The sequence below is a fragment of the Cryptotermes secundus genome, unplaced genomic scaffold, assembly GCF_002891405.2.
Source record: "Cryptotermes secundus unplaced genomic scaffold, Csec_1.0 scaffold91, whole genome shotgun sequence".
In the NCBI taxonomy this organism is placed as follows: domain Eukaryota; kingdom Metazoa; phylum Arthropoda; class Insecta; order Blattodea; family Kalotermitidae; genus Cryptotermes; species Cryptotermes secundus.
The window spans coordinates 138,599-165,430 of NW_019733318.1; the positions used below are offsets into that span (position 1 = coordinate 138,599).

General features: G+C 39.8%; 1 protein-coding gene and 1 long non-coding RNA gene across 3 annotated transcripts in view; both read left to right on the forward strand.

The window, feature by feature from the left end:
* Positions 1-6,081, forward strand: part of LOC111867889 (dual specificity mitogen-activated protein kinase kinase 7) — a 55,917-nt gene extending 49,836 nt beyond the window's left edge. Inside the window, exons 10-11 of one of the 2 annotated variants that reach the window (XM_023858095.2) lie at positions 1,371-1,409; positions 3,960-4,043. In XM_023858095.2, the coding sequence (XP_023713863.1) occupies positions 1,371-1,404 (34 nt within the window). In that variant the 3' untranslated portion in view covers positions 1,405-1,409; positions 3,960-4,043. Of the gene's footprint in view, positions 1-1,370; positions 1,410-3,959 lie in introns of both variants that reach the window. The other variant, XM_023858094.2, reaches the window with a different exon arrangement.
* An 8,167-nt stretch (positions 6,082-14,248) lies between these two features.
* Positions 14,249-26,832, forward strand: part of LOC111867881 — a 189,522-nt gene continuing 176,938 nt past the window's right edge. The window contains exon 1 of the long non-coding RNA XR_002843414.2: positions 14,249-14,321. This is a non-coding gene — a long non-coding RNA (uncharacterized LOC111867881). The remainder of the gene's footprint in view (positions 14,322-26,832) is intronic.

Here is a 26,832-nt window from a genome sequence, read left to right on the forward strand (position 1 = left end):
TCTGGGTAATTTTAACTATTTGTAATTATTTTAATTAACTGGAACGTGGCTATCTTGGACAAAGTGAAGTTTTGTGTGTTGGTGATTTCTTTTTCTACTATAAATGCCTCTGATGATGGCTCCGTGGTGAGCCGAAACATGTAAGGCAGGTGGTGACGAGGTGGAAAACTTAAAAAAGTGTCACATTTGACGGAAGGAACTTGATTGTTAATTGGTTAGTGTGACGGACCAGAATGAAAGACCTTAAAAAAAAGTGTATTTTAAATTCTGCAGCATCCTACAAAACATTCTGTGTCAGGCATGTACTTCTGCTGTTCTCCATAATACTGTGTGCTATTATGATTTCATCAGGGCATCATGACAGATTTCTTCTGTATAGGGACAGTCTGATTCATCATAGAAATATGGGAAAACCTGGATAGTTAATTTAAACTTAACTATATTCATTCTAGTCCACCACACTAGTAAACTAAATTGTAGAATAATTGTTTACATTGTCCAGTGCCTCAAAACACAGTGAAGAGGAAGCAGCTTGACATCACAACGATACAGAATCATAACAAGCTGAAAAGGGGGCATCACTGCGAGGACTCAAAATAATACCCCAACTTTCAGTTTTAACAGAAGAGACAGAAGACAAACCATATCGGTTTATGATCTTAAATATTAGTCATTAATAAGATTTTAATCCAATAATGGCAAATAACTGATTATACAGAAACTTCTAAGTATGTATTATGAACTTTGTGATAGTAGTTCCTGAACTTGTCGATCTAATGCCTTCTGAAGACGGTCAGCTGACCAAATCATGTAAAGGCGATAAATATCTACAAACTGAATTGCGCTGGATGGTGTTAACAGTTATTCTGTAATCTGGATAGTTCATATTGGAAGTACACTGAGGTCAGAAAGAGATCCCATGGATCAAACCCCCCCCCCCTATATNCTCGCAGGAATGTTGGTACTGATAGTTGTGCTATGATCTTTGCTGGTCGACATGTGGCATAAGGAGCTGAGACTGAATATGGCAGTAGATAAGAATGGGTTAGCCTTGAGCACCTTCATGTTGTCATATCTCTTAGTACTGGCCCTCTACAGGTTGTATAAATATTGACAGGCAGGTCTGAAGTTGGTTCAGTGGCCCCACACAGTCCATGAGACAAGTATTATAGCGTTTTGTAGTGACAACTTTGTAATTGGAAGAACCCTTCCCCCCACTTTTATTTGAGTAATCGCCAATATATGTTGTTGTCAGATTAAAGTTATTCTGAGGGCATAAAAATAAGATGTGGCACCACTGTTCTTTTGCGTATATGAGTGTTCTGCTGTGAACAAACATTCCTCATACAATGTTACTTTATTTATTGCAGTGCACAACAGAATTATTCCTTGCCCGCAAAATAAATAAGGTTGGTAGGAGATGCCTATGTCTTGAATGCGTAATGAATGTAACATAACACGTTTGAAATTTCCTCTGTGTGAACCTAACAATTTTCAGGCATTAACATGGAGAGTGAAGTTCACTATATAATAATTACATTATTTTACTTAGTTTCTGTGATTATACAATGTCACTCGCACTGTCTAGTGTAAGCATGTGATAATTTATGTGAAAATTGTGTAATTAATGATACTAACTCATCACAAGATTTACACCAGTGAGCACAGGCTTACACTGACTTACCCATTGTGTTTGCATTTTATGATAGTGATTGGCAATGACATAACAAATGAAAATTTGAATCAGGAGGAAATTAAGAGGAGACTGAATTTGGGTAAATGCTTGCTACCATTCAGTCCAGAACCTTTTGTCTTCTCGTCTGCTGTCTAAAAGCATAAAAATTAGAATATACAACACTAATTTTGCCTGTGGTTCTGTGTGGGTGTGAAACTTGGTCTGTGACATTAAAGGAGGAACATAGTGTGAGGGTGTTTGGGAACAAGGTGCTGAGGAGAATATTTGGACCGGGGAGATGAAGTGACAAGAGGCTGGAGGAAACTGTATAATGAGGAGCTTTGTAACTTATGCTGTTCACCAAGCTTTTTGACACATCATTGTCACCATAACTCAGGCTCATCAAGTTAAGGGGGGGGGAGGTCATTGAAATGGGTTAAGAGAAAATTTAAAAAATGAATGAGGGGAAATACTAAATTGAGACACATCAAGTGCTGATTCTGCTATAATCATGAGAGTTACTAAGATGACGGGGCACACAGTAGCGCAGTTGTTTGACAAACTGTTCTACAAGCTGGAAGGTCATGGGATTGAGTCCCAATGAGGTCACAGGATCTTTTCAGTTTACCTAATCCTTCCAGCCGGACTATGACTCTGGGGTGGACTCAGCCTCTAACAGAAATGAGTATCTGATACTCATCCTTGGGGGTAAAGAGCAGCTGGTGTGTAAGGCTGACGACCTCACCAACATCTATGAGCCGATTGTCTGGAAATTGTGGGAAGCCTCGATGTCTCACAACCCTATAGGCTTTCACAGCCTGTTACAGAGACAGCATTACTAAGATGGCACTCATGTACGTGTATATGTAATAGGGTCCACAGCTGATGGCATTTGGGGTTTAACTTGGTTTACTCTCATTTAAATTGAGTCCGAGGTATCAGAAGATAGTACTATGAAGGCATACAGATATGGAAGTCAGTTTGATAGCTTTCTTGTTGGGAACTGGAATTTGTGCATGGGAGACTGAAGTTATGCAAGCATACAGTTTTAGTTTCATTACTGGGTTCTTCACAAAACATATTAAAGTCCTCGAAACTGACCTGTGAATGATGTTTGGACATGTTCTGTGTGAAATACTGTGCTCAGATGTGCTTTCACAACTGGCTTGAATCATACTCGTACATATTTATCAATAATGTGTGAGCCTTGGACATCAACATTTGCATTGAGAAAGTACTTTGAGTTTTCAGTCTCAAATTTTGAGAATATTCAGGTAACTTATTTTGCTTTTCACAGTATCGTCAAAACTACCCAAATCAGTCAGAGCTGTAGAAATTTACAGTGCTGAATCCTGTCTGGCCAGGGAATGTCAACAGAATTCCATGTTGGTTGTTGATTATGATGATGATGATGACTTGATCAAATGCACAAGCAGCCTCTTTCTTGTCCTCACTCTACATCCTGCATGATGACATCAGCATTCACTAGCATCGTCATCAAAATGACATTTTCTGGCCAGGCAGGATGTCACGTGACTCAACTTGCCAACAAAATTAAGTGTCTTCATCTCCCTCTTTCTACCCACAGTGAAAGAGGACACTGTTGTGCAGTTTCAGTGTTTTATACATTGATATGTGAAAACTTAACACTGGAAATGGATCTGGTATCAAAAGGGACAAATATAATATTTCAGTACATTATGGTAAAATGGCTAGTGATGTATGATTCTCGTCAGAGTTCCCAAAATCTTTCTACATTTTTGTGCTGAAATCCTCCAATACTTTCAATCCAAGACTCTTTGATCCATTCTGAATGCACCTTGGTACATAAACAACCACAGGATCCATGGAGACCTACAAATGAACAGTGCTCAGTGAAATAAAAAAGGGGAATACCAAATACTTAAGGAAATTAGAAAACCACACTACCGCACTAGCAGTGAACCTACTAGACAGTAGCAAACCTACACATAGACTGAAAAAATACACTGTCATAACTCTAGCAGTGACCTGAGTAAAACCCCAATACAAGAATTAAATTGAAAGTATAAGAGATAAGCCACTGGATATAACTCATTCACGAGCCAGTACTTATTGAACATATACATTTATTGCAGATTATGCAGATTATGTATAATAAATGTGTGGGGGGAAAATAAATTGTCCTGTACCCATCTCAAACTGAAAATGTCATCCTATATATTGTGAGACTATAGATTTAGAATAAATGTTTATCAGTGAGAAATTATCAAACATCTTCTAACCCTTGATATGTGCATTATAGGTATGTGTCACCTTGTCCACCTCAACCCCCACCTCGTCGATTATCAGAAAGCAGCTCCGTCCCTGGGTCGCCCCAGCACCGGCGTGTTGACTATTTCCGAGCACGTTTCCACTACACACCAGAGCCACAGAGGCGTGTATTTGGTGGCAGAGACTTCCAAGACCTCTGATAGATTTTGAATCTGTCCACAATTATGTCAGTGATGTGAGGTGTATGCTACAGTTTTCTTATGTTGGCCATGGCCTAGAAAAAATGTTGTTCTTAATACTGTGGGAAATATGTTCTTTAAAATAGAGATGGACACACAGTAAGTAGATATAATACCAGGCTTTTACAGTGTTCATGGATTTCCTTTATAGTAGTGTCATTTTGTTTTGATTTTTCTTGTTTTCATACACCGATTTTAGCATAAAGTTTTTATATGCTCAGTAATCTGGAACATTGTATGAGTTATTTTACAAGAAAGACATTTTTGCCCACAGTTCTAAGATGTTTTTATAAATTAATTAATGCAAACTTTATTAAACAACAGTCAGCTTGACTATTGTGAAGTTCTAAAATGCATTTTCCATGCTAGTCAAGATTTTAAGGTTAACTGTGTAAAGTACATTTAAATCTGGTGAATATGCAAACTGATTGTATCTCCCTTGCCCTAACTGTCTTGTTTGTCTGTACATTCACCAGCATTCTGATCATATCTGCAATAGTGAGTGGAATTTATATAGTTGAATATCTTAGAATTTTACAGTGTTTCAGTTACACAAGCCATACAGACTCAAGGAAGAAAGGCGTCAAGAATTTTCTGGTATCATAACATAAGCAGAGGTATCTGCTCTACCCTCAGGATGTGCTTGTTTTATTGTATCACAGTATGTAGTATCTAAAACATTAAAGAGTAAAAAGCAACCCTGTTTAAGAAATTTAAGGTTATTCGTGTAATTATTACTCGCATCTGAAAACTATAGCACATTGCTCACGCGTCACTTTTAACAGCCGTGGCTGTACTGTACATATTGTCAAGAGTGCAGAGTAAATTTTATATCTTTATGTGTTTATCTATTTGGTCAGCAGTAGGAAACAGGTTATTTGGAAGTTTTACTTATTTGCAACAGCGAAACTTTATTAGGTCCATTAATTTTTTGTGTTATTGCAACAAGAACCCAGATTCTTTTTACTCTTATTTGACCAAGCGTTTATTATCCACCTTCATATATCAAATAGGATGTTTGTGCATAAAAGTTGAGACTGACTGGTGTAGACTTCACCAAAACATTCTGAGGTGTACTCATTTTGAAGAAACTTAAGTTATGTGTGGGTGTCTCTGCCCACAGATCTAGTTAAGAGGAGGATTGTTAAAGGCATCTTTCTAGAACAGAAAATGTTTCAGTGAAAAGTTGGTTGGTTGGTTGGTTTCCAATGGCTGCATTTGGAATCATTTAATCCATTTTGCTTAATGCTTCCCAATAGAGCACTCAAGTTCTCAGTAAAAAGTAACGGATTGAGAATATTCACATGCAACACCAGTAGTGTGTACGCTTGCTTTTCTAATTATGGTAAGTTATATTAAGTGTGGGGGGCACTACATGGTAATGTAGTGGGTTGAGGCACACTGCTACAAGCCAGAAGGTTGTGGGTTTCATTCCTGATGGGGTCGTTCGATGTTTCAATTGGCCTAATCCTTCCAGCCGCACTATGGCTCTGGGTCGACTCAGCCTCTAACAGAAATGTGTACCAGGAATCTTTCTGGGGGGGTAAAGGATGGCCAATGGATAAGGCTGACAACCTCACCACCATCTGAGCCAATTGTGTAGAAACCAAACTGAACAACCATAAGCTTCTCAAGAAGCACTGTGCTCCGTAGAATGTTTGGGTGTGCTGAGTGAACATGAGCAAGGCATGGAAGCTAAGTTGGTCTCACTCTTGTCATTGAACGTAATGGTCAAAGGACAGTCTTCTGGGTTGTAATGCTGTTTAGTCTGAAGAGGTCCTGATGTTTCAGTGAAACATACTGCTTCTACAGCTTCCAGGTTCAAAGAGAAGAACAAGCTAGAAAATACAGAGTGATTCATATAGAAACGACCTGACGAAATGAGCTGTAATATAAAATATACCATAATGATATTAAAGTAATTTACACATATCTTATCTTGGATTGTGTGCCGTGATCAGAGCAGGTGTTGAAAGTGTCTGCCGTTTTCAAGTAGGCATGCCTCCACCCACGTTTGCATATTTGCCGTGACTCGCTGCAGTGTTTCTTCAGTGATGTTCCTGATTTCAGCCGAAATGTTGTCCTTTAAATCCTGTAACGTACACAGTTTGTTTGCATACACCCTGTCCTTCAGTAAACCTCAGAGAAAAAAATCCGGGCTGGTAAGGTCAAGGGATTTTGGGGGTCACATCTTTTTAGAGATGACGCGATTGGGGAAGAAGCTCTCAGTCAGTTCCATGGACATGTTGCACATGTGGCACGTTGCTGAATCCTGCCTAAAATACCCCTGTGTAAGTTCCACATCATCCAGCTGCTGCACAAAATTGTAAAAAATACGGCAGTATAAGGTGCTGTCCACGGTCGTGTCGAAGATCGGTCCAATGATTCATAAACCAGAAATGGTGCACCACAAACCAACTTTTTGTGGGTGTAGTGGTGATTCAGCAATCTCATGTGGGTTTTCAGATGCCCAGATCCTGGAATTTTGTGCGTTTACATATCCTGATAGGTGGAACCATGCTTCATCACTAAACCAAGTGATATCCAAAATTTTGGGGTTATCGTGAACGAATTCCTGAAACCATAAACAGTACAGTACCTGTTTATCTTTATCAACATCACCCAATTCCTGAACACTGGTGATCTTGTAGGGACGAAGATTCGCTTTCTTTGCAGCCCGTTGACATGTTGAATAAGAATACCCAGTTTCCTGGCTTAGACGTTGTAATGATTTCTTGGGAGACTGCAGTAACCTGTCCCACACAATTGCAATCGTTTCTTCTGGCATTTCTGGGTGGTTTTTACCACGTTCACTTAAAAGTGTCCCTGTCCTTTCCAATTTCTGAGCCAAGGACTGTATAGTCGATTTCACTGGCTTCTTGTGAACTCCAAACTTCCTCCTGAATTCCAATTGTGTGTTCGCAATCGAGCCTGTCACACAGTACGTGGGCACAAGAAACACTCGCTGTTCAACACTGTACTCCATGACTGTCGCCTGCGCACTGCAGACACATTTTGGGATTGTCCTTGACCTTGCAGCATAAGGGCTGCCACTTGCCGGATCATGAGCACACCATTCGACTCAGCACGGCACATGAATTATTATGTTGTAATTGCGAGCAGTTATATGCATCATCTGCGGAATTATTAGCAAATTCATCAGGCCGGTTCTATACGATTCACCCTATAGGTGAGCTTGCCACCTGCTTCTGATGATGGTTTCTTGCATGACTTACTTCTTTACCCTGAAGATGAAAGTAAACTGTTCCTCTGAAATACACCACATCACATCCTGGAAGACTGTTAAATCGCCTTTGTGAGAACCTCAGATCTAACAGAGTAGTCAGTTAATTTTTGTATGCCTTCTTTGCTTCCTGGTACAGCCAGTCAGGCCTGTTTTGTCAGTGAAATGTCAGGATATTGTGTAGAAACAATGGTCACGTGTTGGTTTATGTTTATTTTGTGTTTGGGCTGCATAGTGTGTGAAGTGATGTGATGATTTGATGAATTGGAAAGGATCTGGAAGGAAGCAGCCATGGCCTTTTGGGTACTATTGGGGCATTTTCCTGGAGGGACTAGGGAAATCCATGAAAACAGGAGTCAGGATAACAAGTTTCCTGCTCAAGATTCTAACTGATCACCTGAATATAAGTCAGAAATATTACTGCTTGAGTCACCTCAATTTGTGTCTTGTGTGTTGAGGTCCACTCAACTTCTGTAGTCTGTATAACAGACACACCTGTGTGCAAGTCTTACCCCTCACCCCTCTGGTATCTGAATTCTTACCTTGTGTGGACTTCCATTACAAATGTCAACTAATTAATTCTGTTTAGGGAAACAGTTGTTGCTTAATTTCAGCATCATATAAAATGCACGAATACACTGTATGGGAAAAGTGTACAGTTTTTTAATGCTACAGCAGCTGATACATATAGTTACCACTATGCTTTAAGAGGGTTAAATTGAAACCTAAATATGTTGACTAGTAGTGTAATAAAATGCATTTTAATGAACCAGTGCATGCTTTCCTTCTTCTGTCTTCTGAAATTTCTTTAATGTTTTCACTTTACTTACTTACTTACTTACTTTAACTTGAGTCAAAGAGTTGGCACTGCTTCACAAGAAGAGTTAAAGCTGAAGTTAGGAACAATTGCATATACAGTATTATGGTATGACTGCTTAAGCTGACAAATTAGATGTCCTCTGTTCATGGGTTATGTGTCAAAACTGTGTTCATGCAGTGTACCCAGTTTCTGCCTGCTTTGTTTTTCTTTTTTGTTTATGCTGTGTTTACTTTATCTGTTTATAATACCACATAAATATTTTAGAATTTTTATGTAATAAATGTGATGTTCATATATTTTTAAAGATGTATTATATATTATTTTAAGTAGTAATCATAAAATATTAAAAATGCTTACTTTAGAATTGATTCTGTTGTTCTGTTTTAAATTATTTTGTTTCTATCAGTAATTGATTTTATATTTAAACTGTTTGATCATTGCCATACAGGATTGGTTGCAGTGCACTGTATGCCCATGTATTTGCAGGACATTGACATCTGCAGTTTAAGCTGATCATATTGTCAGTGAGATGGATATTTGTACCAAAAACAATGGCAGAAAGGGTGATGTTATTATGTAATTATTGAACATCTGTTTGGTATTTTAATTTGTATAATTTGAACCAGTGAATTTAAACCCCATATTGTTATAAACTGTGGTAGTGTATTATACCTTTATCCAAGCTCATGTTTGGAACATGTGTAGCTTGAATTTGAAGGTTGATTATCCTAAGTTATGAGGTTGTGGAGTAATACTGTAAAATACCTTGAAATAAGTTGCAAGTACTGGGGGCTAAGAGCAGGCTTGTTCTCCCCTTACTGTACAGTGTCACTGAATTTTCTGTCTCCCCACATGGCTCACTCTTCCTCCAAAACATTGCTCACATCTACCAGATGTATCTACATGATGTCAATGATCATTAATCATGTATTATAATAATATGAATACATGGGGCAGTTGTAAGCATAAGGAAGGCTGCATAAAACCCAGATTTAAAGCTGTAGACTAAACCCGTATGTTGCCTCTGATTTGAGGACTTCGTGTTCTCTTGGACTGATGTCAGTGATCTGCTTACAATATTTGTTTCAAAATTCCTGCTGTTCATTTTTTCAGTGCCAGAAATATTGTGACACCATGTAGTCTTGTTTACAGATACCAGTGTTTTGGAGGAACTTAACTGCCTCTGTCATCAGGGTGCTTCCTGCCTCTGAACAGCTCATGGAAGCCACTAATCCACACAGTGGTAGAAGAGTCCATTCCAGAATAAAAATTGCTGCTTTCTCTGATATGACACGCCTCTTTACTGGCCCTAAGAAGGGCCATCTCCTACTTTCCCATACTCAGTGGCCCTGATATGGGCTCTTTTTACACTTTCCTCAGTGACCGTTAAGTCGGCTGTTCTCCTGTTTTAGCACTCACTCACACTAATAAGGGGGTTTTCGTGCTTACATGTCCTCAGTGGCCCTGATAAAGGCTATTTCCCTCATTTTATATCCTGTGGCCTTAATAAGGGGTGTTTCCTACATCCTGGTCCCCAGTGACCATAAGGGTTGTCTGGCAACTGGTTCAGTGTTATCAACTTTCATTTTCATCAGTAGATTACTGCATGATTTATAATTATTAATTTAGAGCCTTCTCCAAGCAAGTTTCCTGTATAATCACGTCTTATGTTCCACAGAATTACTTTCTCTATATTTCCAACACATACTTGTATCAACAGACAAAATTTTCTTTGCTAATTTTCTGAAATTATTTTGTGGCAAGATGTGCATGCCATACTTTATTTGCACTAAACTGCCTTCAAGATTACTAGTAAGAGAGCCAGTTTCTGCTGACAATTAACTAAGGAAATATGGGACATATTAGCCTGAAAATTTGTTCATTAGAATATCAGCCACTATCTAAACTTCCTCCAGTAGTGTATATTATAAGCACAGAAGTCATATTCAAGTGTCTGAAATATTAAAATAACCAAAGATAACTCTCTTGTTTGTTACCTGTGTACCTGACTGCACTGTGATGCATCCCATAAGACAGTTAACCTTCACAGTCGCCAGCATAATAATCTGAAATCTCATGTTGAAATGGCCCAGTATGTTGGTACAGCGGTAAATACTCAAGACTTCTGTTTGGGTGATACTCGGTTTGAATCTTGGCCAGACACTGGCTATCTGAACTTAGGTTTCTCAAGGTTTCCTCTGTCTAGGTGAATGCAGGGATAGTGCCCCAGTTAGGCCATGACTGCTTCCTTCCTTATCCTTTCCCATTTGTTACTGAACAGTCGTCCTACCACTGGACATTATACAGTCTGAGACAGTGGCCACACCCTACAGCAGACTGGATCAAATCCACACATTAACATAGCCCTTACCTTATAGAACACTCCCCCCTCTCAGTTACAAAGATCAGCTAATTAATTCTGTTAACGGAAATAGAAATCACTATTGTCAGAGTTATACAGGACCCCTAAGTACACTCTGTGGACCATACACAGAGTTTGTCTACTGTTAAGGCAGGTGCTATGTACTCTGAAGGGATTACATGAGTAATCCACTATCTGTGTAATCTTGCCTATAAACTGCCATGTCTACAGTGCTGGTGGCTAAGCGAGGCATGGTACAGGATGGGCTGGCTTTCAGCATCAGAAAATATTTGTGTATATGGTACTCCAGTAATCGTTAAATGCTCTGATGTCCTAACTTCAGCTTTGCTCAGTTCTGGCATGTGTCTGTTACAATTGTTTTCTGAATGTGATTTCAGGCACTAATGAAAGAATGCAGTTAGTAATTCAGAAGCATAATAACCCAGTATGACTAACCAAATGAGTAAATGTATCTTGTGCCATGCAATGAATTATTGTAAAATTTGCAATTTTTTATAGTGAAGAGTAATATAGAAATAGTCTTGTATCTTCTTTTGCTTTCCTTTTACTGTTATTATTTTGTATCCACAAGTGAAGAGATTTCCCCCCCTTCAGAAATGTAAATTTATACTGACATGTTCTTGCTTACAAGCTAGAAAATGTGTACAAAAAGAAATAGCTGCCTTCAAGAAGACATTTTGACTGGATGCATTTTAGTGTACAATATGGTAAAGAAGTAAGATGAACTGGTAGTTCAAAATTATATGTACTATAATATATTATAATAGAGGAAATATATATTGAGCACTGATGTCAAAGTTTATTGGGAAAAAACTCAGGGTTACCAGATGCCCCAGTAAAATCTGTACAGTCCATTTTTCTTTTTAGCAGACAGCCCTGTTTTGCTGTTTGTAATAAAATCATAATAATTAATAACATTATTCATGCTGTACTTTTTGTGTAAATGTTTGGTCAGTGAAGGAAACCGTTAACCCTTTGAAGCCTGAAATTTATATAAATATAATATTTTAAAAATTGAATTCCTAACCTCACAGAAGACACTGCATCTACATTTCAAAGACCAGTCTGTTAATAGTACAAAGGAGAGTAAAGTAAATAGGTCACAAATGGATATAAAATGTAAAAGATGTGATATTTGAACCTGAAAAAACATCTAATTCTCAACATATCCTCCACCAACATTAATACAGTTGTCCCATCGCCTTATCAGTGCATCAAAGTCTTTTGACTGTTGTCTCAGCCACTTCTGCACCTGGCCTGGCATCATCTGTGACTTTCGAACTTTCTTGAGAGAATTTCTCAACCCAGTTGTGAACTGCTTTACGCAACAAATACTTCCCACTGTAAACAGGAAACATATCTTGATGAATATCCTTTGCATTGAGTCCTTTTGCATACAAGAAACACACAACAGAATGCTGCTGTTTGGTAGAATACTCCTTAAGCATGGTCACCATTTTGGCTACTGAAACTAGCCTCTGAACATGTGCATGAAGTCTGCTACCTAGACTGTCAAGAAGCTGGACTGTGCTGCTACCCAATGATACACATAGAAAGCCCACTACATCCATTACAACTGTTTTACTTCCATTTGAGACCTGTTTGCTGACTCTCCTTCATGTTTAGGGAAGTAATCACGTTTTATTCAAAGAATTATGTGGAAGCCATAAATATGCTGTGTGGGTGAACTGTAGAACTTTTTTTAATGTAATAACCACTGTGTTTTAAAGGGTTAATGTATCCTGCAAACTGTTATTAGAATTTATGAACCCTGACCAGCTACATCAATAATATGAAAAGAAGTTTCACAGATGTTCAAATTTAAATTAAGGTGGAATTTCTTTAAGAGCTTGGAAACCATGGCATCAGGAGCTTCTTTCAGGAACCATGGTGAATGTCTGCTGGTTAGTCACACTTCATATGATTAACATCTGTGTGAACAGGTGGAATTTCAAAGTCTGTTCAAATGTGGAGCAAGACAGCACAGAGATCTGAAGCTGTACTATTCACTGTTTTGGTAACAACAGTGAACTAACATAGCAACATGAGTGGTTACATGTGCACTGTTGGGCAGAACACAGGCTTATGTGAAGCAAGTGTTGTTAACAGAAGGGATGCAAGGAAGTTGTTTACACTTTCTTAAAATGAGACAGAGTACAACTACAATAATAATTATTCTGTGCTGGTGCTACAACCCTGTGTTGGTCTGGTCTCCCCCATGGTTTCCTAACAGTAAATGTTTCCTGTTTCATAATGCCCATGCCCAACCCCCCCCCCCCAACCTGGTGGACCAGGGACTGCACTTTATCATTATCATTTATTATCATTCAACAATCCATACATACAGGTATTATGACCTTTTGGATAAGGAAATTGTCAGTTTTACATCTAACTCTTGTGCATATCTTTACAGTATACACTGTACCACCCTAATATAGTTGGTTTGTCATCTGAATAATATTATCTAAATCTAGTTACCATTAATTTCATTGTCTTTACACAAATACAACAAATTAATCAGCTATATATTACATTTACACACTTGAAAAATCAAAAAACATAAATTCATCTACAGAATAAAATGAATGTTTCATCAAAAATGATTTTAATTCCTTTTTAAATGAGTTAAAATTTTCCCAATATCGTTTTACCTGCATGGCATGGGCGGATCTTCCAAAAGCTTACTCTCGCCAGTATAGCTCTCCGCCATAAGGCGGATTGTTCACGTGATTTATTTATTTTTTGATCGTATTTTATATAAATTATGGAAGAAGTGCTTCGGGAAATTGGATTTATGCTTAACACTGAGATCAGACTTAAGAAATGCAAAACGTACCTTGAATGACGACAGTTTTCTGGGGGTGTTATGCCACATAAGTTGGTTTCTGCTACATATATGACATCACATCCCAGAAGACTAATCATAATAACACCATGAGGGGCTGTGAAGAGTAGTGTTGAAATTAGTGGCGCCGGTGGGGATTCATTCCATGCTGCAGCTCTTAGTTAACCGTTTCGCAAACTCTCCACCATATAATCTTTCCCACTGACAACGGATTCTTTTTGGCACGACATGTTCTTCAAGCCCCGTCCGGCAATAAGCTTCCCTAGTCACGGGATTAACTGCATCAAAGTTTACATAAACTCGGCACTGGTTGTATTGTTCGCATTCCGTGTCCATAGATAAGTTTCCCTCCATTATGCAAAGAGTAGGGAGCAATTGGGCGCATTGCTATTGAGGCGCTTGGTAGCCCTGCTTGTTGCGCACTACTAGATGTTAGTGGTCGGTGTTGTGTTCTTTCGGTGAGTTGTATTTTTAAGTTTGCAAGTTGAGTGCAGTTTGTGTGAAACCTTAAATTGTGTATATTAATGCAATTAGGATTCAGTTAGCTTGAAACACACGTTACCAACACGCAGTGTTATTTTTATGTAGCTGTTTATTTCTAATTACATTTGCTGTGATACTAGCCATTTGCGGTGGTCACATCCACGAGTTTTTCACTTATTTAAATTAATGAAATTCATTAGCACAGTTCTAACGTTTTTATTAAGTGTTGGGGCAATATGTCAGCAATTCATACAAAACTACTTAATGTCTCGAACCTAGTTTAATGCTTGAAGAAATGGTGAAATTGTGTATTCCTGTGCAGTACGAAGGTTCTGTGGTTGTGCTGCTAACGGCGCGATGCTGAATTCAGCGGCAAATGGTGAGTACTGTATATCAACACAAAGTTTTAACCTTGCCGTGTTTAAAATTAGATAAACTGTTAAACCGACCATACCTGGACCTTTCATACCGTTTTGTTTCTGTTAAAGAAACGAGAGCTCTGGAGTTTTATTTGCTTCTGTCGTCTGGGTTCGTTAGCTGTAGCTAATTTCTGTTCTCTGCCCGGGAAGTGAAGTAGAGATTAACCCCATATGGTCTCAGCGAAGTAGATTTCGTATTTTAGTGTGTGGAAGCAGAGCCAGGTAATATAAGTGCACTCTCACCTACCTTTTTGTTAAACTCAATTATGACCTTCTTCCTTGAACTAAAATTTATCTCAGGGTTATTTGATTTATAAAGAGGTGAGGTTGTTGGTTCGGTAGAGTTGAGTTTCTCTTAACCCAGAGCCTTGAACGGGCCACAACTCCAAGAAATAAGAAATAAACACAAACAACAAAAGCACATTTCAATTTCAGATGTATTATTATTATTATTATTATTATTATTATTATTATTATTAGACACTTGTTTATCACTGCTTAACACGGTACAACTGGCTAACACCAGTATACTTTTACTTCTTGTTTCTACAAGATCCGGCGTGTAACTTTTAAGTCTGATTTCTTTAAAGGCCGGAGTGTGAGACTTCACGTCTGGTTCCTACGAGTCCCGGTGTGTGACTGACTTCGACAACTCTTTCCTTCAAACCATCAAGTCCTTGTTCCTTTTAGCGTCTCGGCTGTGTCACACCCTTAAATTTTAGTGATTGGTCACATTTGAAAAATAGGAGTATATTAATGGGGTATTCCTCCACTCCGTTTAAAGCGTACAAGGGATTTAGGTTTCTGAGCTCCAACGCACTTTCTGTCAGAATCTTGACAAATGTTAAGCTTGGCTTGGGTTATTAAAACTTCCTTATTTTAAGTTATGGCATACACAATCTCTCAAGTATTGAATTCACAGAAGATTTCTTAGGTACACTTTCACGTAACATTTCTAAGAACCTGCGACGGGGTGTCTTCCTGTTTCTGCTGTACGCGTGGGAAGACGCTAACTGTTACATGCAAGAATGGGCCTATGGCTCACTACACTTGTTCATTGCATCCCATTGTGAACAATTAAGATTTCAAATTAATAAAATTAATTACCTTCAAATAGGTTGCATAGCAGTGGAACTGTTACATTTCTCCCAAGCGAATCTTGGTTCTGTCATGCAATAAATGAACCCAAGAATCGTCTTTTTTGCCGGTTCTTACCTTTGTTAAGATATCGCCCTTCAATATACAGACTTTTACAACATTAAGCCTGTACCCTTTTGCTATTCTTGTCTTAGAATTACATTTCTTAAATCTACTACATATTATTAGTAATTATTTATAAAGTCCTGATTTCTAGCCATACATGAAATAAAAATAAACGAACACATACATGATTAATTGTACCAATATTGTTCGACTGTCCCTTTCACTCCTTCCTTTCTTTATTATTTATTTATTTATGCTTCCCATGTTCATTTCCACTTCACAACACTTCACTGCATCTTCCTGATAATTTATTCATTCGGTTGTCCTCAGCCAGTTAAAATCAGTTGCCTGATTCACATGTTTTCACTTGTTTCTTTGTTTGTTTCTCTCTCTGAAGTGAGTGACCTCATTGGCATGGGTCGCCCAGATACATTCGGGCTTCTCACACCACGTAACAATTCTCTCTGTCTATGCTATGACAATAAGTTTGTGCCATTCATTATGAGAATACCGTAGTGTTTAGTAGTGATCCCTTTTGCTTCATTTAACTTTCATTAATCGCTTAATTTTTTTAAATGGGCGAGTGATTCATTCTTCTTCAAGATTACCCTGTTTCCCACTATTAATTCTTGTGTTTATTTACATTTCCCCAAAATTTTTATTATTCGGCTGTAATTTCAAACAATCGGTATTCAGACTTTGCTATTGCTTCAATTCGTCATTTTCCTCAGACGAATAGGGTTTGAGGTGTTTTATATTAAAGATTCCCCTTATTCGGCCTTCTGTATCAGCTAATTAAAAAATGGCTGGGTTAATCGTACTCTGAATGAGGTAGGGTCCCTCGTAGGGTCTCTGGAACTTTATAGTGGTGCCTGCACCGCATCTGAAGCTGGTTGGCACTTCACTAATACTAATTCCTTTAAATTGGGATTCCACTGGGTCCCACCTGTTCTGCGTTTCTTATTTCTTTTTTTCAGCCTTTAATTTCATTCTGACATAGGCCTTAATCAACTTGTCTGCCAAGGGTTCTTCGTTCGGGGATTGGTCTGCTTCGTTCTTTAATATATTTCGGAAAATATCGCGTCTATTTTGTCCATTTAATGATTCTATGGGAGCATAACCTGTAGACTGGCTAATGGAGGAATTTAACCAATTTTCGATATACGGCACAAGTTATGGCAATTTCTTATGCGTTTCATTGCAGTAAATCTTAAAGTACTTGCCCAGTCCGCGCATAATGCGTTCGGTGGCGTTACTTTCTGGATGTCGAAATGGAGAATATTTACACTGGATACCCAATTCTGCCAGTGCTTTTTGCCATGCAGGACTCGCAAATTGCGATCGATGATCTGAAAGTACTACTTTAGGTTTGATCACTGCCTGGAAATAGTGATCCTTGAGCTTCACAAAGTCAATAGAAAGTCCGTCGAGTGTAACAATTTTTAGGTCACATCTTTATCACTTTTGCCTTACATGTTTCGGTTTAATAAAACCATCATCAGAGGCACATAGTACAATCATGAAACCACTGTCGTTGTTTAAAATGTACACAGTATATATGCTGCGTGGACGCTGCTACAATATGTCGATGTGTAAAAGCACAACACTTGCTAGGATTGTTGAATGCACGTTCAACTCTCACATTCCATCCGAAATTTCCCTCAAGTTAAAACGTCAATGTTAAAATATTTAAAAATTTAAAACATTTGAAGTAAAATGTTAGGCTCCTCCTTGTTAATTCATCCCGAAGATGGGAGATGTCAGCTTGAGGTTGTATAGGCTTATGGTTAGATGTTTCCTATGCGTTGTGTGTTGTGTACACTACACAACACAACACAATTGCATTACCCAGCGAGTAACACGGCTAGAAGTTAAATTGCAACGCTTCAGAAAAGACAAAGCTGTATTGTCCGAATAAACTGACGGAATGACCTATCACGTACACCCGGAACTTCTGAAGTGCGTATACTACAGCGAGGAGCCCCTGTTCACAGGTAGAATACCTCAGTTCCACTGGTGATAGCACCCTAGAAGCAGTGGAGACGATAAGGGTTCCACCTGAGTCGCTCTCCTGGGTCAGAAACGAACTGATTCCCTGTTTGCTTGCGTCTGTGTTAAATGGCGTAAGGTAGATTTTCACTTGGGTGGACTAGGTGAATACTACGTGCAAAGCTCACGTAGCTTCAGGAACGCATCCTGTGTTTCCTCCGTCCATACCCACTTCACACCTTGCTTCAATAGAGGCGTCAATGGTGCAACATAATTTGCATAACCTATAATGAACCGCTATGGAAATGACAAGTCCCAAGGAACTGGCGCAGTTGCTTACTATTCCTTGGTGATCGGTAATTTAGGATGGCTGCTACCCGATCAGGGTCCGCAGATACACTTGTTCTATTTATCCGGTGTCCTAAAAATTTGACTTCATCTCTGCAAAAACGACACTTAGCTGCATTTATGGTGAAGCCATCTTTGGTAAGATTGCTCAGAACGGCATCTATATGCTTCATATGCTCGTCGAAGGTTCTAAAGTAAACAAGGATGTCATCAATGTAAAACACAACGTCCTCCAGGCTACTCCCACCCATTGCTAATTTAATCGCTCGGATAAATGCTGGTAATGAATTTTTGAAACCATATGGTACTCGCTTAAATTGATATACAGTTGAATCAAATAAAAATGCAGTATATTGTACATGTTGCGCAATGGAGGACATCCCCTCCCTACCCAGCAGTGACGTGGCAGCTCTGGCCACGGTGACGTGGCAGGTGAGTCAGCGCTCCGTCCCCCCTCCACTGTGACATGGCACGCAACGCCGCTGTCGACACGGCGTCAGGCAACAGCGGTACTCATTACATAACAGGCAAACAGTGCGACTATATAAGGGAACTACACAGCCGCCGAAGGCATTTAAAATTGTATCAGCGGCCGAAGACAGTTCTCCAGTCAGCAGTAAACAAGTTGAAAGTATATCAGCGGCCGAAGACAGTTCTCCAGTCAGCAGTAAACAAAAAAAAAAGTGTATTAGCCGCCGAAGTGAGTTCTCAAGGCAGCAGCCTACGAGTTGAGTTGGAATATAGCAGCCGCCGCGGAAAGAAGAACCGGACATGTGTGTAATTATGTAATTGAGAGTGTGTAATACAGGGACACTTACATAGCTCCCGTACTGCGAATACATGCAGACTACTGAGGACAGAGTGAATTGATTATTGCGAATAGGGTTATAAAGTGTAAAACCCCGCAACAGTGTTGTAATTAATTGTAGCCGTAAGTGGTAGGTTGTTAAATAAACCAGTTAACAATCCAAACGGCGTCTTCAGTAACGAAACACGTTACAGTATTTTCTAGAATCTTCATGTAGCTAACCTACAAAAATGCTGAACTGAGGTCCAAGGATGTGAGATAACTTGCTCCATTAAATTTTTGTAGTAATTCCTGTAAGGGTGGAGCGCGCTCACGATCTGGAACGGTAAATTGATTCATCTTCCTTGCATCTATACAAATTCTGATCTCTCCCCTTCCTTGCTAACTACTGTTAGTGGGTTTAAGATGGGAGAAGCGCTAATCTCCAAGATGTCGTCATTCAACATCTGGTTAATTTGTTCTCTGACAGCTGGTCGCAGTGTGAATGGAATAGGTCTAGAATATCCTACAATGGTTGGTCTGTGCTTATTTGAAACTTGTGCTCTAACAAATTACATCTCCCTGGTTTGGTTGTCATGTGGTCCATATACTTTACCCGTGTTAAGGTTTCATACAGCCCTTTCCACTGTGGTTCTGAAAGACTTATTACCTGTTCTCCTAAGGCAGATTACTTCTGTAATGACCTAGGGTCAGAGGGATGAGGTTTGGGTCTAGGGATGGGTTCACCAACCTGCAAGCCTCTCTCCACGTACATCACGTCTACTTTTACTTCACTGGCGGCATTTCTGTCAACAGAGCCCTGGCTCTGAATATTTAATTCATCAGATATCCCTGTATCTGGCAAGTCATAAACTCTACTTAAATGGTCGCACTCGGCACCATAGTCGAGGGTAACTATGCCATTCGATTCCTCAATTGTCCTACGAGGGGACACAACACAATTTGACTTGCCGCCTCTTAAACGTGTTTCTTGGCCTGCTGCTACGGTCTGGTGTGGGGTGGGGTTAGAACAGCTGTGGGCTGCCCTATTTAGGACTTGGTCTTCACAGTCAGCTGAGGGGGTTTGGGGTAGCTGACCTATGGATGGGTTATTTTGAAGGCTAACTTTCCTTGCCTGTCCACGATCATTACTTCTAACGCTTTGTACTCTCGCCTTAGTTACGTGCGCCTGTTCTTTCATGACGTCTCCTCGGACGTAACTAATAAACCCTTCGCTGAAATTTATACAAATGCCATAATCCTTTAAAAATTGACAACCAATTATCGCGTCATTTCTGACCTGGGAGGAAATTAAAAAAATACACTCAAAGATATTTACCATAGCGAATTCAATTAAGACTTGCTGTCGGATTCTTTTTTACCATTTTCCGAACGCTGTCACTAATACGACGTTTTCTACGGGCAATACGGGTATTTGTACTTCTGCTTTTATTAGATTCCCATAAATTTCTTCTGAGATCAAATTGACTTCACTACCTGAGTCTGTAATCGCATTTATCAACATTTTACCAGTCACCATGATTTCTACCTGCGGTCTTTGGCCTAGTGTTGTCTCATTCATGAAGAAGACAATGCAATCTACCGCATCATGTGAACTTCTTTCATTTATCTCGATTTCTGAATCAGTATCACTCATTGACTCATTAGTTAATTTAGGTATACTGGGCGGACCTAGGAAAATGCTGGTCTTACTTTCAGGAGACATTCGGTCCGTGATGGCTCCAGTCATTAGTTTTCCCAATGCTGTTCCTGTGCTCGACTTTCCTGGAAAGAGGGTGCATTTCGGTTAAGGCGGATGGATCCTGCGTTATTGTTATCTCTTGCCCTATCTTGCTGGTTTCGATTATGCCACCTATTCCCATTATTTCTATTCCGGTGGGGTGAGTATTGGATCTGCCTCACATGGTTCTGGGTTTGCTGGTTATGCCTCGCAACATTTGGATGTTGTTGGGCCTGGTGGTGAGGTCTTTGAAACCCTTCACTTGCTTCCATCACCTCATCTCTTCCAAATAACTCACGAGTTCCTTCATTCGTTCTTAATTGGTTTGACAACATGGCCCTTTGAACCCCAATTGGATAATTATATTGGATGGCCTCTGTTATTTCTATATGTGACCGTCTCGGGTCAAGATCAGACGCCATAGTCGCATGTTTGAGGAAATACCCTGACAAGGAGAAATTTGAATTCCGATTATATTTCCCCTGATAAAGGCTCCATCTCATCAAAGCCTGCTTGGATTGTGACCACCAAACTCCCAAAAATTCCTTTTTAAATTTATCGTGATATTTCAGGTTTACTGTTATCACCTCAACACATTGTTTGCTCATTCGACCTACTATTGACCGATAGGCAACTGCCAACTGCACCGCTTTTGGTATGCCTTTAAAGTGCATGAACTGTCCAATCTACGTAGATGGAAAAATGGGTTGGTGTCTGAACAGTCATCGAACAAAGGTAATGGTAACTCCGATATGCTGAGAAAACTGGACACTTGAGAACATTCTGCAGATCCAAACATTCTACTTGCATTCACGCTACCTTGTACACATACACATACATCACAGCTGTTTGCCTGAGAAGAACACGTGCGGTTCCCCTCAGCCTGAACACTGTTTCCACTTACAATATCCCTATTTTGGTCACTCTGTTTCGCACCCGAAGGAGATACAAAGTTAAGGTCTGCAGCTCGTGGTTCGGCTACCACTGCGGATCGCGGTAATTCCAAAATTTTATTTTCCAGTGCCACAATTTTGGCATTTACATGTTGAAATTGGCTCTCGAACACGTCTTTCTCCTGCGTTGTCGCCTGATCCATGCACTCCTTCTGCTGCGTAAGCCTATTATCTAGGACTTGCCCTAATTTATTGATGGCGCTGTTCACTTCTGTTCTGTGCCCTTCTATCCGGTCAGCTAAGTCTGTACCTATCACTTGTATCTGCCCTTTCACAGCCAACAGCTCGGATTCGGTCTCCTGTACTTGTCCTGCTAGGTTGGTCAACGGCCGGGCTTCTGAATCTAATTTTGCTGCAAATTCTTTCTTTGTTTCTTGATTTTTCGCCTCGAAATTTCTAATTAATTATTTTTATTTTCTGCCTTAAAGATTCCGCTTCTTAGGAGCGAGCAGTGCGAGCGTCTATCAGGCGCCGCTCCGTAAAGCAGCGTTTACAGTTGAAAAGGAAGACAAACCCAAACGAACAAATCGAACTAAGTAGCTGTACAACCCGAAGATTCAAACCTACGTGCATACAACTAACTCATCGAAAAAAACAAGAAAAAAGAAGAAAGGGGAAAAAAAGAAAAGAAAGAAAAGAAAAGATTCCGCAAAGCGAGTGATGTTCCCAATCGGGAACGAAACTGCGCCAGCACCAGCCATGCACAATGAGCATCCTCTACAGACCACGACAAACCAACCACAAATATTGCCGGCCTACTACAATCAACCAAACCAATGGTCATACAACTTACAATTTCCGCCGATACGGACGAACCAGACAACAACACAGCGAGCAAAACTACAGCAACCCAATCAACAAATTCACCATCAGGTACAAACTTCGTACAGCGAAGACGACCTAAACATGAGTGAAGAAGACAGCTACGAAATCATCAGTGGCAAACAGTGAGTAACAAACGAAAAAGAATAAATTACCAAACACCGCCGGAATAGCAGAGCAAATCCAAACTACTAACAGATTTGACTCTCTACCCCATGATAACAACCAAAATAGGAAACCACCAACCTCAAAGAATCCCTTTAATACAAAAAGGGAACCCAAATCACCACCTATCTACATTTACGGGGTGAATGACTTTAAAGCAATGCTAAATAACCTTGCCATGGTCACCGAAAATGAAACCTATACAGCGAAGGCGCTGCCCAACAATACAATAAAAATCATGCCAAATATGCCAGAAATATACAGAAAACTAATCCGACATGTTAGGGAAGAAAATATCATACAACACACTTACCAACTGAAACAGGAAAGAGCGTACAGAACAGTAATCCGCGATCTGCATCACTCTATACCAATACCCGACATAACAGAAGAATTAAACAAGAAAAGGCATAAAGTAAGAAACATGATAAATGCAACACATAGAGTCAGCAAAGAACCATTGCCTCTCTTCTTTGTTGACTTGGAACCACAAAGCAACAACAAAGAAATTTACAACGTAGAATCGCTGTAAACTGCAAAATTCGTGTTGAACCGCCCAGACGCAAAAACACTATTGTAGAATGCACAAGATGCCAAGACTATGGTCACTCAAAAATACTGTACCAAGCCATTCAACTGCGTCAAATGTAGTGGACCGTATGACAAACAATCCTGTAGAAAACCAGAGACACCCCAGCCAAATGTGTTCTTTGTAACGGAAATCATCCTGCCAACTACAAAGGCTGCACTGTATACCGTGATCTCATTAACTCAAGAAACAAAGAAATACTACAAGAAGCCACAAACTATGTACGTCAAAATATATGTTATTTACAAGTAGTGTTGTGGATCCAAATTCGAGACTGAAAATCAAAAGACATTGCTTAAATGTTTCGAGACTTGCGAAAAGTGTTTTATAGCCATTACATTAGTATGTCAACACCTGGACAGGCAACTAGGTTAAGGATGTAGATGATCAGCATTTATGCGTAATCACATAAGTAAGAAGCTCTGCTAACGGGGCCACTGGAGATGGTAATATTATTATTTACGCAGCGATGAGACACCATGGGCCCGCCCACAAACCCAGGGAATAACCAATTAGAATATAACTTTGGGAATTGAGAACAAAAAGGGGAGTTAACCTCCCTCTTTCGCTAACAGCCGATTCAGCAAGTTAATAATATAAATTGCCGAATTTAGGAGACTTGGGGATCTGATCTAACAGATAATATTCAGTTGTCAGCCGGAGGCCCTATTCGATATGTGTGCCACGAGATGGTGGATGGCGACAGTTATCTACATTTGTATTACAAGTATGCTCATATACGCCATGCTGTTAAACATTAGTGATGATAAAAGTGTTGTTGTGTGATCTTAAGTGCAGTCTCCAGTGTACCCCAGCGAGAACCAGGGTAGAATAGGATAGAAATGGAGTAGAGAGTGACAGGCAATGAAGGGAAGCAACAGTCTCACGGTACTCCCCACCCCCAGAGGGAAATTAGCAAGAAAGTAGCGAGATGTTATGTAAACAGGCCAAAGGCGGCCCTTTTAATGTAAATATCAATGTAAATAGACCAGTGTACATAGGATAGGATGTACGCAGGGAGTTTGATTCACCCCGTCATAACCATCCCGTCCGCGACCGATCCCGAGCGACCGTAACCAAGACAGCCGACGGCAGCCAAGTGCAACGAAGATTTTAGCTAAATGGGTAGCGACAGCCTAAAGTAATCATATTTTCTCACCCCCTCCCCCCTGAGGTGTAACAAGTAGCATCTGAAAGACCAGCGACTCATCAAACCAACAACAGTCCCGCAGATATCGCAAGCCAGCTTACAGTGTTTCTCAAAGAATTTAAAAACATGTTCAACCAGCTTCTCAACCAAAATACCATGATATTAACCATGCTAACCACGATTATAAACAGATAGCGCAAACAGCGAAAACAGTAAGAATAGCAGCATGGAATCCCAACGGGATATACAACCATATTGAAGAAATTACTGTATTTCTAAAAACAAATCAAATAGACATTCTACTCATATCAGAAAGCCATACTACTGAACGAAGCGTCATCAAAATGCCTTATTATACACCCTACTATGCCAACCACCCTGATGGGACAGCCCACGCAGGCTCAGCTCTAATTATCAAAACAAAGTTGAAACACTGCGTAATAGAACCATATATCACGAACAAAATACAAAGCGTAATAATAAAGCTAGAATCCTTGACCCGACCTATGGTCATCGCTGCAACATGTAGCTCCCCAAAGACATGCGATCTCCCATCAAGAATACGAAGACTTCCTGCTCCAGCTTGGTCCACACTACCTAGTGGCCGGCGACTGGAATGCCAAGCACACTGCGTGGGGCTCCAGACTGATCACACCTAAAGGCAGAACTCTGCTGAATATTATACAAAAAAAAACAACCTGAACTACATATCAACAGGAGAGCCAACATATTGGCCAACTGACTTAACTAAAACACAGGACCTATTAGACTTTGCAATCACAAAGGGCATCTCCGGCATCTACAGCTCTATAGACATGTCATCAGACCACAGACCGGTCATAATAACACTAAGTAATCACGTAATCTGGAAGGAACCGCCACCACAACTTTGTAATAGAAATACCAATTGGTCACAATTCCAAGAGCACATCAACGACAACATTGCCCTAAATCTCCGACTAAAAGAAAACCAAGATCTTGAAGACGCAGTGGACTACATAACCAAACTAATACAAACAGCTGCATGGATATCCACACCAGAAAGGAAAAAGACAACTCAGGAAGCTCATAACGGTTCCACTACACATCGAGGAATTAGTCTACAAAAAACGGCAAGCAAGACGCAGGTGGCGAAATAGCAGAAACCCACTAGACAAAACAGAACTCAACAAGCTAACTCACAATCTACGATCATCCATAGAACAAGTCAAGAACGAAGCGTTCAAAACTTATATTACAAACTTATCACCAGACCACTCACTGTGGAAAGCCACAGAGAAATTTAAAACACCAACACTTGCTATACCACCGATTAGAAAACAAGACAGAAGCTGGCCACGGACAAATAAAGAGAAAGCAAACTTATTCGCTGAGTCCCTTGCAACAGTCTTTACAACAAACAACGAAAATAACAACAATAACAATAACAACAAGGAGGACGAAGTCGAAACCTTCCTAAACTCTCCCTGTCAGCTATCACCACCTATAAGAGCCTTTTCACCAACAGAGGTCAGCAGCTTAATAAACCTGCTCAACCCTCATAAGGCACCCGGATACGATCTAATAACAGGCGCTCTACATAAGAATCTCCCACGAAAAGCCATCGTACTACTAACAACTATTTACAACAGTATGATGCGACTATGCTACTTTCCTGTGCAATGGAAGTACGCCCAAATCATAATGATACCCAAACCCGGAAAACCACCAACNCGTGTATCTTACCATAAAATCGTACTTGAACGAACGTTACTATCAAGTCAAAATCGACGACGAATTATCCGAATACCATATAATAAGAGCAGGAGTTCCACAGGGCAGCGTCTTGGGCCCCCTTCTGTACCTAATCTTTACAGCCGACGTCCCCCTAACAGACAATACGCTAATGGCAACATTCGCCGATGACACAGCAATGTCAGCAGATCAAGATCCAAATACAGCCTCCCGAAAACTGCAGCAACACCTCAACTCACTGCAAAGCTGGATGGAACAATGGAGAATCAAAGTAAATCCTGCAAAATCCTCCCAAATAACATTTACAACAAGAAGAGCTGTCTGCCCGCAAGTTAGTATCAACAGCACCCCCATACCCATCAAACAAGAAGTCAAATATTTAGGGCTCCATCTCGACGAGAAACTAACGTGGAGAAGGCATATGAAAGCCAAGAGAAGACATCTAGAGCTCAAAACCAGAAACATGAATTGGCTAATCAACAGAAAATCAGAGCTCTCTCTTGAAAACAAAATAATCATATACAAAATATACTAAAACCCGTCTGGACCTACGGGATAGAGTTATGGGGATGCAGCAAACCTTCCAACACAAAAATCCTCCAAACGTTCCAATCAAAAACGCTAAGAAATCTAGTCAATGCTCCCTGGTACGTATCAAACGCTACCTTACATAATGACCTAGGCATACCATACGTAACAGAAGTCATCAGAATTTACGCGGAAAAACACAAAAACCGGACCACTCAGAGTAACAACCAACCAATAAGAAACCTCTTCGATCAACCAGCGATAGAAAGAAGACTAAACAGAATGTGGCCAGAGGATCTCATTAGATAAGCACCAGAGAATCATCGGAGGATGATATCTGCTTCAGTATTACATACACCCATCCCTTTCACTAATTACTCCATTTATATATATTAAGTAGATTGTAAAATTATTTCAAAATAAAAAAAAATATTTTCTGCCTTTATGTCTTTCCTGATTCCG